Consider the following 15,593-nt stretch of genomic DNA (forward strand, 5'->3'; position numbering starts at 1 on the left):
AACTCTTAGGGCACTTTAACTTTCTGTGACTTGGCAATTTTCATCTAAAAAGATTTACAAGCAGGAAGGTAGAACCTCTTGAGTTATGCTATAGATCTACAAAACTTAAGTACCCATTCTCCTGGGGTAGTTTTGCGTATTTATTGGGAGACTTAGCTTTTGATTTACAAAAATAAAACCAATACATTAAAATATAAATAAGTAAATGTATCAAGGTAAAAGGAAAACCAGGGTAGAAGAGTAAAATGAGACCACTGGAAATTGAGTATATAAAAATGTAGGCCAATAAGTTGTACATAATTGCTAAATAATGACCACAAATTTAGCTCTGAGTTTCCCAGCAGCCAAAGTAAAAATGGAAACCCAGATAGTTACACAATTATTCATAAAATATAAAAAGACATGGTTTCAAAGAAAAAAAATGTTATCTCTTAATCATACAATCTTTTCTTATACTGAGTAAAAATTTTACTTTTGCTAACATTATTACCAAAGTGAATTGAACCCAGGCTTGGTTTCAAATGCAAAATACAACAAAATTATCTATGTTTGTGACATTTTTGAGATATCACAATATCAGTTGTAATGATGGCAGTTATTTCTATACAACAAAATTATCTATGTTTGTGACATTTTTGAGATATCACAATATCAGTTGTAATGATGGCAGTTATTTCTTGGCCATCTATATATTTTACTTGGTTATCATCCATCTCCCTCTGTTAGAATATAAATACAGTGCAGAGATTTTTGCCTACTTTGCACCCTGTTGTTTAAGCAGAATAGTACCCAGCACTGTGAGGCACACAGTGAATATTTATTAAATAAATGAAGAAAAAATCAGGCTGTGTAGGACAGGCTGACAGGAGAGATGTCTTGAGTCACACCACCCTAATTAAGGGTGTATAACCAGTAACTGGATCCTACGCTATCAACCTGATTACGATTTGTTTACTGAGATATTTTACAATGGAAAGACAACATTCTGAATATGAGGTATGAACTTACCTTTCCTTTCTTGAAGCTATCTAGAAAGGGACAAAATCCTCAAACACTCCGATCTAAGATGAATTCAACAGCCCTAAACTGTTTTAGGGTGCAATCTCACTTTACCCAGGATGCATTGGATTTAGAATCACAGCTCTCATTGCTGCAGCAGGAACTGAGTTCTGAGTATCATACAATGAGTTGTAAACCTAAACCTTCAATATCTCTGTGTGCAGATAAGTGATGTTGACAGCTGTTTGTTATGCACAAAAGAAAATATTTCATTAGCAGGAAGAACACAAAAAGAAATAAACGAATATGTCTGCATTCTTGGTCAATATTGTAGCTATAAACAAAAATGTATTAGAAATGAAATAAAGGAAAAAATGAGCTTCAATATCTTGCATCAGAATAATAGTTTTAAACTCCAATGGCCATAGGAGTTAAGATTTTCTTACTCTGTTCTTTTGTTCTTAAACCTTCTCTCCAGGGGTTTGTTCTTTCATTATCTCAGAATTCTACATCTTTTCCTGCCAGACTATAAAGCCATTTGACCTTGAAAAGTCTTTTCATTCATCCATCTATCCATTCATTCATTCCTCAACTCCATGCATCCATTCATTCATTCTTCATCTATCATTAATTGAAAAACTATGTGACAGTAATTATTTTATGGGTGGAGATACAATGATAAACAATACACAATCCTTGACTTCCGCCAAATTAGAGTGACAGCCTATGCACCAATGAAACAAAAATTTGATTTCTGAGGAGGCAATGATCCCTAGAATTAATGACCAACTGATTCATGTAAAAAAGATTCAAGCAAGTGGTTATGATGACATGGGCTGTGGGCCTTGTAGAAAATAGAGGAAATATAGTCTTAGCCCTTTCAATATGTTATAATCTATAGAAGACAATACAGTGAAAGTTACCACAGGAAATATACCAAATGTAAATGATGGTTAATCTTCAAGATAACTATTATAAAGGCTATTTCCTAGTTTATGTGTTCCTCTGACTAAAGAATATAGTTATACCAAACCAAAATGTGATTGCTAGCATTTATAGTAAAGGATTTGTAGCAGAAGGTTAAGAAATGTATTCATAGCAAATATAGAAGCTTACAAATACACTTTTAAAATTTTATAAATTTTCTACCACAAGTGAACCTTTGTATGGTATTTCAATATATTTTTACCATTCAAAATTAGCGGGAGTTTTTAATTTGGAGGAAAGTTTATTTTATTTTTTTTCCAGTTTTATTGAATATGTTGACATACAGACTGTATAAATTTAAGGTGTACAGTATAATGATTTGAGTTACATACATCATATGATGACCACAGTAAGTTTAGTGAATATCCATCATCTCATATAGATACAAATAAAAGAAAAAGAAAAAATATTTTTTCCTTGTGATGAGAACACAAGATTTACTCTCTTAATAACTTTCATATATAACATACAGCAGTGTTAATTATATTAATAATGTTGTACATTACATCCCTAGTACTTATTTATCTTATATTTGGAAGTTTGTACCTTTTGACCACCTTTATCCAATGCCCTGTGCCCCTCCTCTGGCAATCACAAATCTGATCTTTTTTTCTACGAGTTTGTTTTGAAGTATAACTAACACTATGTTAGTTCCTTTTGCACAATGTAGTGTGATTTGATATTTCTATACATTTCAAAATGTTCACCACGATAGTTCTAGTTACCATCTGTCACCATACAAGGATATTACATTATTATTGACTATATTTCCCACACTGTACATTTCACCCTATGACTCATTTTGAAGTTTGTACTTCTTAATTTCCCTCACCTATTTCACTCATCCTACACTCCCATCCCCTCTGGCAACCACCTGTTTGTTCACTATAGCTATGAGTCTGTTTCTGTTTTGTTGTTTGTTCATTTGTTTTGTTTTTTAGATTCCATTGTACATATAAGTGAAATCATATAGTATTTGTCTTTGTCTGACTTATTTCATTTAGCATAATGTCCTCTAGGTCTATCCATGTTGTCACAAATGGCAAGGTTTCATTCTTTTTATGGCTGAGTAATATTCCATTGTATATATATATACCACATCTTCTTTACTCAATTCAACTATTGATGTCCACTTAGGTGCTTCTATATCTTGGTTATTGTAAATAATGCTACAATGAGCATAAGGGTGCATGTATCTTTTCTAATTAGAGTTTTTGTTTTCTTTGGAAAAATACCCTAGAGTGGAATTGCTGGATATATGGTAGTTCTATTTTTAATTTTTTGGAGGAAACTCCATACTGTGGAGTTCTATAGTGGCTGCACCAATTTATGTCCCCACTAACAGTATACGAGGGTTCCCGTTTCTTCACATTCTCATCAACATTTATTATTTCTTGTCTTTTTGATAATAGCCATTCTGACAGGTGTGAGGAGATAACTCATTGTGGTCAAAGTGAGTGTTTTGAAATGGCATATTTCTTAACACTGCAGACTGTAGAGTCAGAGTGCCTGGATTTGTGCTTTAGCTCACCACTTAAGCAGATTGCTTAATCTACTTGAGCACCAGTTTTCTTATTTTTCGTTTGAGCTTATAAAGTGGGTATAATATCTTTAAGGATCAAATGAGATAACCCATGTGTATTAAGCTTCCTATTGATGCTGTAACAAATTATTACAAACTTAGTAGCTAAAAATTATACAAATTTATTATCTTACAGTTCTGGAGGTCAGAGAAGTGTATTTCAGTGGACTAATTAAAATGAAGGTGTTAGTAGGGCTGCATTCCACATGGAGGCTCTAGAGGAGAATCTATTCATTTGACTTTCCCAGCTTCTAAAAGCCACCTGCATTCCTTGGCTCCTGGCCCCTTCCCTGTCTTGAAAGCTAGCAGTGTAGCATTATCTCTCTCGTCTCTCATCTCTGCTTCCATCCTTCCATTTTTTTCTCCCTTACTCTATTGCTTCTCTCTTATAAGGACCCTGTGAATTACTTTGGGCCCATCCAGATATTCCAGGATAATGCCATCTCAAGATCCTTAACTTAATCACATCTGTAAAGTCTCATTTGCCATATAAAGGAATATATTCACATATTCACAGTTTCCAGGGATTTTTGGGGGAGGGTGGGAGCTTGTCATTATTCTGCCTACCAACCCACATAAAATGTTTTTTTTAATTAGCTAATATTATTATTTCTATGTACATTCCCATTGACAACCAAGCTTCTCTAAAGTTTATAAAAATTAGTTAACTGACCATTTTACATTATGCAGAAACTGAACTGAACTAAAACTGGGTTTTAATCAACTCAGCCTCTGATTCTTTTCCCAGACTATTGTAGTTTGTCATCCTTTGACTTTCTGCTGAGATCAGTGGACCATTAGCTTATATCAGCTGTAGTTGTCAACAAGTGAAGGGCTAATTGACTATTTCATTATGGCCCCAAAGAAATTACATGTGATTTTAATACTCCACTGTGCTTGTATGGCTATTTCCTAATGAACTCTGAGTTTATTTAGTTTAGGCAGTTGTGAAGCTTTAAAAGCATATAAACGGATGTTACGACATAAAGGTATTTTATATGTCTTCTGACAGAACTTCTCAGGTGATTTAAAAACGTTCAACAACGAAATGAGAACTTACTTCCAGGATAGATAGGTATTGCAGTCAATGAGAGGCACATTTTGAGCAAACTATTTCATAGAAAGCCTGTTCAAGCTCAGAAAAGTAGTTTACATCTCATGCCTTTTTTCCCCCTGCCAGTCACAACTATCACTTTCTTCAAGATATAGCTTAAAACTGGTCATCCCCAAAAGCTTTTCCCTCCTACTGCACTTCATCAGGACCTAATATTTTGCTATCTATTTCTTCACATTTTGAATATATTATATCACACACACACACACACACACACGCATGCATGATTTGTTTTCTATTATTATTTTTTGTCTGTTAATCTCAAATGTAAACTGCTCTCCTGTATCTCTCATAGAGTAACTAGCAGCGTGTTGTACACTTAATAAATGCTTTCAAGTGACAAAATGAGTTCTTTGTTTTGGTTAAACAGGACTTCAGCACTGAAATGAGCCCCTATGTTTGTGTGTAGGTTTTAATGGTTCATTTTCTTGTCTGACTTCCCCTGGTTATGAATGTGGTGGCAGCACCAACAGTGTAGGGAGGATTTTATTGGAGAACATTTGGAGGATTAGAAAAATCTCTAGAGCTTTGGAAGCACCACATTTTGTGTTCAGAATTCTATTTCATTCTGTCTCAAGACCAGAATAAGCAAAGAAGAAAGATGGCAAGATCCACAGGGTTCCATATGTGAAGCCAGCCCCCGCCCCTCCGAAGTAAGTGGGAGGAAGGAAGGAACATGATCACTAGAGAATTTCTCATTCAGCTCTATTAATTCTCCTCAGGCTGCAACTTTGCATACAAGCTTTTAACCCTGCAAAATGTATTATTGAATACATGATGTATTTAATTAGTTTTAAGAGTTATCCTCTTTCTTGGGTTTTACTAAAATAAAAAACAAAAAAATACCCCAGGATAATTTGTCTATTCAGACCAAAATAATTCAAACAGGATTCAATGGGATGCTGTATAGCTGGTGCCCTTTATGCCTTTTTTCTTATAGTGAGCCAGGGGAAAAGATACTTTTTTTGGTGTGGAAATTGCCCACTAGTATAAAGGTTGAATAAGATACCATATAGATACCATATAGTAGATACCATATAGGTACCATATAGTACCCCAGAAAAAGTTATTTATCAAACACATACTAAGGTATCATGAAGACCAAACATTTTTTTCCCTCAATCTTTTATTAACATCATTAGACTAGGCTTTTTGAAAATGGGGAGAGACTCTGAAGTCAGAATATACCAGATCTGGAAGTGACTGTCAAGTCCCATCCCTCCACCTCAATCCAATTCACACTTTTATGATTGGCTTCCTTTTTGACCCATGCTTGTTAATTATATCCAGCTGTATATATCCAATTTGCTCTTCCAAATTGACAACACTGAGCTCTCAAGCTGCTCACATTTTTTTTTTTTCCCTTCCCTGGATAAAACCTTTGGATCATGCATTATCTTGACTAGTGTTTTCTAAACTAATCTTCAGTTATGGATATTTTAAAGGGTTCAAGGGACTCACAAAATAACGCTGGGTTTGCGTACAGTGTGTTTCTTTCCATTTGATCCAAAATTTCCTAAGAGCATACAGAGAGGAGGATTTCCTTAGAGACTTATAAGCACATAGCTATCACAATTCCATTTGTTTCTGGAGGCTCTGGTGTCAAGATCTCAGTAGTAACTGGCCATGTTCCAGCACTACTCCTGGGATCAATGGGCTTTGACCTAGTCTCCAACGCTTATCCAGAACAATAGCTTTCAAAGGCATAACACGCTTTTTTTTTTCTGGAAGTCCCTGTTCTGTTCAAGGGCTTTATTGTCAGAAATTCTCTGCCCCTCCCTTCCTGGAGGACTCTACTGACAACATACATACCCATGCAAGGCTATGACTGTGAGGAAGTGCTTTTAGTTTTTTGTTTGTTTGGTTTTGTTTTTTCTGCTTTCAGAGAGAAAATAGAACCTCATTTCCATCCACTAGCCTAAGAAGCTCTATCTAATGAATTGGCATTGAGAAGTTTGACAACTAATTCAAATGAACGTTTTTAGAGATGAGAATTAGGTACATTGATATTGGGGGAATGGGGGAAAAATGAAATTCAGAATCAGAATATGCAGTTCAGAGTGACAGCTTTGCTATTGACCAGCGTCAAATTTTGGCCAAGTATTTCAATGCCTCTAAACTTGGGTTTCCTTATCAGTTAAGTGAAAATTAATAATGCTACCTGCCCTGCCTACTTTGCAGGGTTGGAGCGAGGATAGATTGAGATCATGTGGGTGAAAAGGCATTACAAACTGAAAAGCATAATATAAGCAATCAGTTGTTATTAACAAACTGAGAATATTATCTAATTGCTTATAAATACATGCTGTGGGTACACTCATGGTCTCTCAGTGGGTAAATAAAACCTTGCTTTTGCTGGGTACATGTTTGCACATAATCCTTCAGTGAACAAGAAAAGAACATTTACTCAGCAGTTAATATCATCCGGGCCCTTTCATATCTATACCTATAACTAAATTTACATCTTTACAAAAATACATATTAAAATATACTATATTTCATTTAGTCCTCTGAAAAATCTGATTGATAAGCCTCGGTTTCATATGAAAGAAATTGAGACACAGAGATGTTAATGCTGCTTAAAGCAGTGCTTCCCAAATTCTGTTCCCTGGAACCCTAATCCTGAGAAATACTTCTCTTTTAAGGAGTTCTGTTGTCCAAAACTTTGAGAAACGATGTATTCTTTTCCTCTCTCCAACAGATTCACTTTGTACAATACCATACTGGTAACCATTGAAAAGTTCTGCAGTAAAGAAGCCAGCTATAGTAAAGGAACCTGTTTAACTTTGCTCAATCTAGAGTTAAAGCTAATTTGATCTGAAGACCCTATTTTCCAATTTTACTTGCTAAATTTTGATAGAACTGGGATTCTACAGAAAACATTTTGTCAAATGTAGATCTAAAATTTTGACTGGAGTTATTTCTTGGTAAATCTGCAATCAATCAGACTACAAACCTGTCTTCTTTAAAAAGATATACTATAACCACATACCAAAAATGGTAGGAAAATAGGGAAGGGCAGTTATAAAATGTTACTATTCTACATTTACTTCTAATTATATCAATATTATGGTTTATGGGGGGTTTTTTCAGCCTTTTTTCTTTTCTTATTTGTAATCATAGTATATGTTGACTTCATCTTCCGATTATTTAAATGTAGTAAAACATGTATAACATAAAAATTACCACTTTAACCATTTTTAAGTATACAGTTCCATGGCATTATGTACTTTTACATTGTTGTGCAACCATCACCACCATTCATCTCCAGAACTTTTTCATCTTCCCAAACTGAAGATTTATCTGTATTGTCTTCTGATCTTTTTTTTTTTCACCCAACATTCTATCAGAAACATCTTCCCACTTTGCAGCTTACTCTTTTTTTAATACCTTCATTTCTAGTGGTTGTGAGATATTCAATACAGATAATGCTCATGAATCTGCCTATGGTTGGACTTTTGTATTATTTCCAGTTTTCCCTTTTGTAAGTGATAAATATCTTTGTGTCTGTAACACTTCCCATATTTTGGATTATTTCCTTTGAATAGCTAGTAGATTAAAGAATACAAACATTTTAGTGATTTTTTTGAACACATGTTGACAATTTTTTTTGTTATATCAAATTTACACTTCTATTGTTTGATTGATACATTCATCCATTCTTTCAAATTAACAAAGACCTAGTAAATTCCTAATATTTGCCGAGTACTATGTGAAAGACACATATATTCTCTACTCAAATGATTTCAATATACCGTGGCCAGCATTAGGTATTGTGGCCAGCATTAGTGACAACTAAGGACAAAAGTACTGATTTACTTGTCCAAAAGTTTTGTTGCATTGCTTTGATTTTTAGTGAGAAGACATCCTTGCTAGTTTGCTGACTCCATTTGAGGATTTCCTGGTCCCTCTTTGTTTCCCCTCCCCCACTTCTTACCCATATATGTGCTGTTGGACAAATTAATCTCTAACTTTGTTTCCTCATTTGTCAAATGAGAGTAATAACTGTACTGGTGTCATAGGATTGTTGTCTTAACCCAAGGAGACTTTGTATATCTTAATGTCTCAATGAGACATTATGTATTTTAAACCAGTGCCTAGCACATTGTAAGCACTCTGTAAACATTACTTGTTACTGTTATTACTTCCTGAATGGAGAAAGTGAGATGAATCTTCTGTCAGTTGACCCAAGGAATGGGCAAGCTAGAACTGTGTGCACTTTGCCCTGGCACTGTATGTCAATTTTTAAACAAGCTTTCTGTGTGTTTAAACAAACAAACCTACCAAGTCATGAACTCTGTCAGGAATAGAACAGATTAATTAGTATATGGATGGGGGAGGAGGGGTGTTTGTTTTTCCTGAGACATATTATTGCTAAGTTTTACAAAGTTCTGCTTAGTCCTTTAACAGGAAAATATATGTCCTTCAGTTTTTGTTACCTAGGATTTAGGAATATTCTTCAAAGAAATAGGAACAGTGATGTGCTAACAGTTATAGGTTAATGACTTAAAAAGTAATCTACATTGCACCCTAAGGAAGAATGAACTTATTGCTGAATTGAATTGACAAGTGCTGAGCTAGTCAGTGTGCCAATGAGACAGCTATGAGACTGCCAGTTACGTTTAATCAAGCGTCTATTCTTATCAAATTTTTATAAAGAAGTATTTTCCTTGCTGATTGGTATATATATATATGTGCGCGTATATATATAACGAGTTCTATCATAAACCTGGTCTTTCATAGCGTATACTTAATCTGAATAAAGGGATATGTGTCCTGGTAAATTGTGTGAATATTATATTAAATTGAATGTCACATTGTCCGTGATTTACAAAAGCTAAAGATGTCTGAGTAACTGACAGATGTCAATCAAGAGATTCCATTGTTCTAGGAATTGTATATATGACACCAAAATTCTGAATAAAAATTATTTATTCTGTGACCACATCTATTTTATTCGCTATTTTACAAAAATGAATGAAGTATGCACTATACAGTCTTTTCACAGAAGCAAGTATAAATGTGGCATATGGTGAAACCACTTAAAGCTTCTGAAGAATCAGCAAACTGTAAAATACTTTACTGTCATAATATAGCATTATTTTCCTCCGGATGAAATCATTTGTTGCTGTTTTCATTGTCCGTGTAAAGTTCTTTTGTTAAATACTTATGTCTTAAATATCTCTTAGATATTAAAATCAAAACAAAAAGCCTTTCCTACTCCAGCATACCCTCGTGTTAAGGCAAGGATAATAAGCCCTGATGCAGTTGTTAGGTTCTTCCGGAGGGAAGTAGAAAGAGGCCGGAAGGTTTCAGAACTACAAGCAAAGTCAGTGAAGCAGAGAGTAAATCCAAATAATTCGGCAAATGACAAACCAAAAAGGAGACATGCCAGCTGTTCACACTGGGAAGTTACTGAACATTTATTTTGGTTCAAGTTTTATTTTTATATGAAGAAGGAACAATAAGTTTTCTACGGGGGTGGGGTGTCTCATTCCTTATTACACGAATAGGGAACAGAGAGTTTGCGATGCAGGTGGGTGTTTCCTCTGGGCGCTTCTACACTCCCCCTTCTTCCTACCGGTCACCGATACGGTAGGACCTCCGTCTTGGGGACAGAACCCCGGGGCGCCTCTGCTTGGGCGGCGGGGTTTCTCCGCGTTCATCCTCTGGGGTCCCGCCACACTGCTTACCCAACTCTCGCTTTTCGAACTGCGATTTCTGAAACAGAGCCGACAACGGCGCGGGTCCCCTTTCGCGCCCGCTGCCCCCGTGCGGCGGCGGGCGGCTGGGCCCGGGCGGCGAACAAAGGCGGCGCGGAGCGCGGGGCGCGCGGCCGGGGTTGGCGCGCGTCTCTCCGGCAGGAGGCGGCGGCGGCGGCGGCGGCGGCGGCGGCGCCGCGCCCGAGCCTGCATTCCTCAGAAGCGCCCGGAGCCCGCGGGGCGACGTCACCCCCGGCTCCGCCCCCATCCCTCCCAGAGCAAAGTAACTCTTGACTAACAGGAGAGCCTGTGCCGAGCATGGAGAGCTGCTGCCGCGGCCGGCCGGCGACTCGGGCGACGCTGGCGCCCCAAAGGTAGTTTGGCGACCGCGGAGCAGGAAAAAGTGCGGGCGGGAGGCTGTCCACTCCCCGCCCTCACCCCGCCGGGCCCGGCCGACCCCTCAGCTGTGGATTTCGCTGAGATTCCCCCCGGCAGCTCTTTGCAAAGCGGCTTGAAACTTCTCCCAAAGTCGACATGGATACAGCGGCGGCGGCGCTGCCTGCTTTTGTGGCGCTTTTGCTCCTCTCCCCTTGGCCTCTCCTGGGGTCGGCCCAAGGCCAGTTCTCCGCAGGTGAGTGGCCGAGGAGGCGTCCGGAGCTCCGACGAATGCCCCCGACCCGGGGCTCGCCAGGGGTGGAGCCGGCTCCTCTCTAGGGCCGGGGGGCAAGGGTTTGGGGGAAGCTTTCGCGACCCGGGGTGGGGGTACCGGGCAGAGGGAGAGATGTCCCCAGACTTCGTGCCAGGTGGGACGCGGGGCACCGGGCTGGGCGCCACGGGGGCAGGTAAGTTTCCTCGTCGCGACCCATTGTTCCTGGAGGAGGATCGCTCCGGGCGCAGGCGGGCAGGGCTGTGCGGGAGTGCGCGAGACAGTGCTTTTCTTGGGGAACTGGGAGCCTCGGCGTCCGGCGCCGGCTGCACCGCGCCGGGGAAGAGAGAAGGAAAAAGTAGTTACGACTCTGGGGACTGCTACTCTGTTGCTCGTAGTGCGGGCTTGTTGCTCTCCGCCGCTAGAGCGTTACAAAAAACATTTCCCGGGGAAGCCATTGTCAGAAAGGTGGAGACTCGAAGGGAGTGACCTCGGCGCGCTTTGCCAGGTGCTTTTTGTCCCGGGAATAACCTCTCCTGACTATTGTCTAACTACTTCCCCGTCCCTCCCCCAGTCCTTGTCTCCTCCTCCAGCGTTGGGCTGCTCCTGGGTTCGCCCCGTGGGTTAGGGCGCTGCGCGGAGTAGGTTCTGTGTGTGTGTTGGCGGAGCCTGTAAGATGTTTTGAAACATGATTCTAAGGATCCACGCCGAGCCGTCCTGGGCAGCGAGGTCTGGGCGCCGGGTCCGGGAAGCCTGACCCGCGGTGTGGGAGCCCGCTTCTCCGGCAGAGCCACCGCGAAGCTGACCCAGCTCCTCCCGGAGCCGGCCTGCGTGATGGGGGCTACAAACGACTGCCGCCCGCCCAGAGAACCCAAGAGGAGGCATCCGGTGCGGTCTCGCCAGTTAGCCCTTTGGGTTCTAGTAAAACCACTTAGAGAAGTCCGTGAAACCCCATTTCTCCCAGTCCCGTCCTCCGTTCCCTTCCAGTTTTGTGATCCTTCCTGGCGGTTGCTTCTTTCGTTCTCTCCTCTGGGGGCTCTGAAGTTTCACCAGGTGGACGCTGGGGAGCAGGCTCCCGGGCGATCGTCTGCCTCCCGCCAGTCCAGACAACTTTTCTGGCCAGCCCACCCAGCTCTGCTTGGCTGGCGAGCGCATCCGCTTCCTTGGTTCGCGGTGCAGATGGAGACGCAGAGGTGGCCGAGGGCTGCTGGACAAGACGGGGGAAGCGACAGCCGCGCTCCTGGCTGAGGCCACAGGACGCGGAGAACGGACGAACTTTGCACTGTCAGTTTCTCTCGTTGTGGCTGCCTGGTTTCCTGGAAGTAAACTCAAATTGTTTTCCGGAGTAATGTTTATTTCCCTTCCGTTCTCTTTCCCCCCTTTAGAACTCTGTAAAAGGAGGTAGATAACAAATTCAGATGGCAGCATGTGCTGTGCACTCAGGCAGGTTATGAAATGCAGCGAGTACAGGAAAAATTATGTATACAGGTGATGTATACAGAGGACAACAGCTATGTGCAATGAATGATCCGATAGCCTAATTTTAATTCTTTCTGGAGTAAGCATTACTGCAAGCATGTCTGACATATAATGCCCGTTGGTACTGGAAGCGTGCTTGATGTAAGACATTACATGCAGGCGAGTTGGAGTGGGTATTGATTTCTGCAGTGTTTGTCAATGCACGGAGAGCCTACGCTTGAAAAGGCATGTAGTTTGTTAATTGAAAGTTGGAATTCTACCAGTTGCATGATTAAACTTACATGTATTCAAAATTTGCAACTATTAATGTCTCAACAACTGATGGATATATTTTCATCTGTAAAGAAAATTTTCTTTTTCTCTTTTCAAATGTTATTTACCCTTTAATGAGCAAGTAAATATTAAATTTCCTCCAGCGGAATGTACAGATGAGCTTTTCTGATCCCTGGAGTTCAGATATCTCTAATGAACAGTTATGTTCTTAGACATGCAGTTCCAAGTAATTTAACTAAATAAGCCTGGCTTTTCTTTTTTGACAAAGCAAAACATTCGACTTTATTTTATAGTTAAGTGAAAGAATGTGCAGTCCTAACAAATACAATTGTGGCAGGACTGTATCTCAAAATTTTGCCATTCAGGATTTGTATATATGCCCAGAAATGAATGTCTTTTATTCCCACAGTTCAGATTGTGGGTCTGCCTTTCTCCATAAGGTAAACTTTTGCTTTGTAAAAATTTGCATTTTCTGCTTCACCTAAGTCATTTGTTATTCTTCTGTCATCAGATTTTATGGCAGTCAGATTTGTTGCAAAGACACGGGGTCAGAGATTGGAGGTGTATTCTTTCTTGCGTTTTTTTCTTACATTCTACTTTAAATGATGAACTTTTATTTCTCTTGAGAAATTTAAATAAAAATGCTTTAAAAGTGTAAAACAAATACATGTTCAGAACTTTAAAATATGTTTTAAAAATCACACTTATTAGGCCATTTTCCACTCTTAGATATTATTGTGTGCTTCCTAACATGGTGAGCCTCAAAAGCAAAACTTGAAAGACTACAGATTGTTGGATCTTTGATATATCATGTACTCATCCAGTCTGCTTTCTTTAAACCACAGTTTAGGAACATTTTCGTCATTTTGAATTTTTTCTTAGCTTTTGGGGTTAAGGTGTAAAAATGCTACATGGTGAGCCTCTTGAAAACCTGAACTTCCAGAGCTTTTATAAATCTCAACTTAAATTCTTTCAGTTTGATGGCTCACTTAACACCTAAAAAAATGTGTCATATCTGTGTTACATCTGGGGAAATTGAGGCATAGAAGCACAAGGATGTGCTGAAGTTTATTCACTGGGTTGTGTAGTTGCCATCTCTTGATATAATGTGAGAAAGTTTTTTGGATTAGGACTCAGATGACAAAATCAGTCATAGATGAGGTACCTGGAGACTCAGCTTTCTCATCTGTAAAATGGGGATAATAATACCTGTTCTGACCTTTCCTCATGCTTTTTATGAGGATGGTGTGAAATAGTTTATATGAGCTGGAACTGTATATTGTCAAACATTATGCAGCTATCTGGGGTGTAATCATCATATATTAAAGTAGCTAAGTGTCTTGACTTCAGTCTTTTCTTGCTCCCCCAGTCTGTCCTAGTAAGCGCAGACTGTTCAGGAGTGTGTGTGTGTGTGTGTGTGTGTGTGTGTGTGTGTATTTGTGTGTGTGTGTCACTCAGCCATTCATTCAAATTGTTAAATATAAACATCCTAGATTGGCCAGACCATAATTTTATCAGCACATTGAGAGAAATTATCCTTTAATTTTTTTTTTTTTACTTACCTTCCGTGAATCCTTACTTGAGCTGAACCTGTGGAAGAGTCACTATTAACATTCATAGTATTCAAACTATAGAAGAAATTTATTTTTAGTCAATTTCTTTAGCTGTCTGTTTAACTATTGGCTGTTCACCCTTTTCATCTCAGTGGGAGAAAAATATGTGGCTTTTTAGATGCAGTCTTATCAGTGACCTAGAGAGGGACTATTGTCTCTGTAGTATGATGTGAGCCTGGAAATGCAACTCCAGATCCTGCCTTGGATATAGTTACTGGCATGTCACACTGTAAGCGTTTACTTACTTGATCCCTTAGAACCTTGCAACTCATCTAAGCAGTGCCACTTTCCCAGTGTCTCACTCTTTGCTGTCTCTGTATGTGAGTTAAATTTCTCTTATACTTATTATCTCTACTGGGAAGATACATCAGAGAGACAGCTTTTTAAAGGTTTGCCTGTCGGTTTTCTGGTTTTGATTGGCCAGAATCTCTCGATCCCTCAATTCATTAAAACTCCAAGTTCTAAGCTATTAATAATATGTAACCAGACATTTCTGGGACTGGTTTTTCTTTCACCAGTCTCCATATAACTGACTCTGTTGATTTTCCTACATTGCAAGATGTCGTTTTGTGTCTGGCCAACCCAGACGGGAAGAGGCAGGTCTGGCTGCTATTTGGGCTTTGGCATGTGTGCTGCTGACAGCTCTTCTCTTTGTATTCATAAATGTGAATTTGAAAAATAAATCCACCCCTCTGCCATTCTGCCCCTCTCCCACACTCCTTCCCACTCCCCTCTAGCAACAACAAAGCCCCACGTGCAGATACACAAAATCACAGCCTTTTTGTTTTCACCAAATATCTTTTGGTGCTGATCATGTTCTTAGAAACTGGAAATATGACTCAACTATTACCCAGAGCAAACGCCAGTCCTCCCACCTAATCTCATATTTTAGGCAGTGATGGTTTACTACACGTTTTTATGGCCTTTATCAAACATTTAATTCATGTGATATGGTCCTGTATAGAGAAACTAGGTTGTTGCCTACTAATGCTTTTGAAGTGCTGTGGTCTAGGTCTGCTCAAGATGGTGTTAAAGACAGTGTAAGTCATGCTAAATATGGATCTGCTTCTCTGAGGCATGGAAAATGCTGTCCTCCTCTGCCTTGTGCTCTTCCTATTTCCCCTACTTGCTCTTCACGGAGGGCAGGAAGAGGATTGTTGGAAGACTGAGAGCAGGAAACATCAAGGGAGTTTACAGA

The 15,593-nt window shown here is 39.5% G+C and overlaps 1 protein-coding gene across 4 annotated transcripts in view; it reads left to right on the forward strand.

Annotated features, from left to right (window-relative positions):
- Positions 1-10,637: 10,637 nt before the first annotated feature.
- PTPRK (protein tyrosine phosphatase receptor type K) overlaps positions 10,638-15,593 on the forward strand; it is a 553,733-nt gene continuing 548,777 nt past the window's right edge. For 2 of the 4 annotated variants that reach the window (XM_059941248.1, XM_059941246.1), the window contains exon 1: positions 10,642-11,015. In XM_059941248.1, the coding sequence (XP_059797231.1) occupies positions 10,919-11,015 (97 nt within the window). In that variant the 5' untranslated portion in view covers positions 10,642-10,918. Of the gene's footprint in view, positions 11,016-15,593 lie in introns of all 4 variants that reach the window. The other 2 variants (XM_059941247.1, XM_059941245.1) reach the window with 2 other exon arrangements.

Source organism: Balaenoptera ricei, chromosome 12 (genome assembly GCF_028023285.1).
Source record: "Balaenoptera ricei isolate mBalRic1 chromosome 12, mBalRic1.hap2, whole genome shotgun sequence".
Classification (NCBI taxonomy): Eukaryota; Metazoa; Chordata; class Mammalia; order Artiodactyla; family Balaenopteridae; genus Balaenoptera; species Balaenoptera ricei.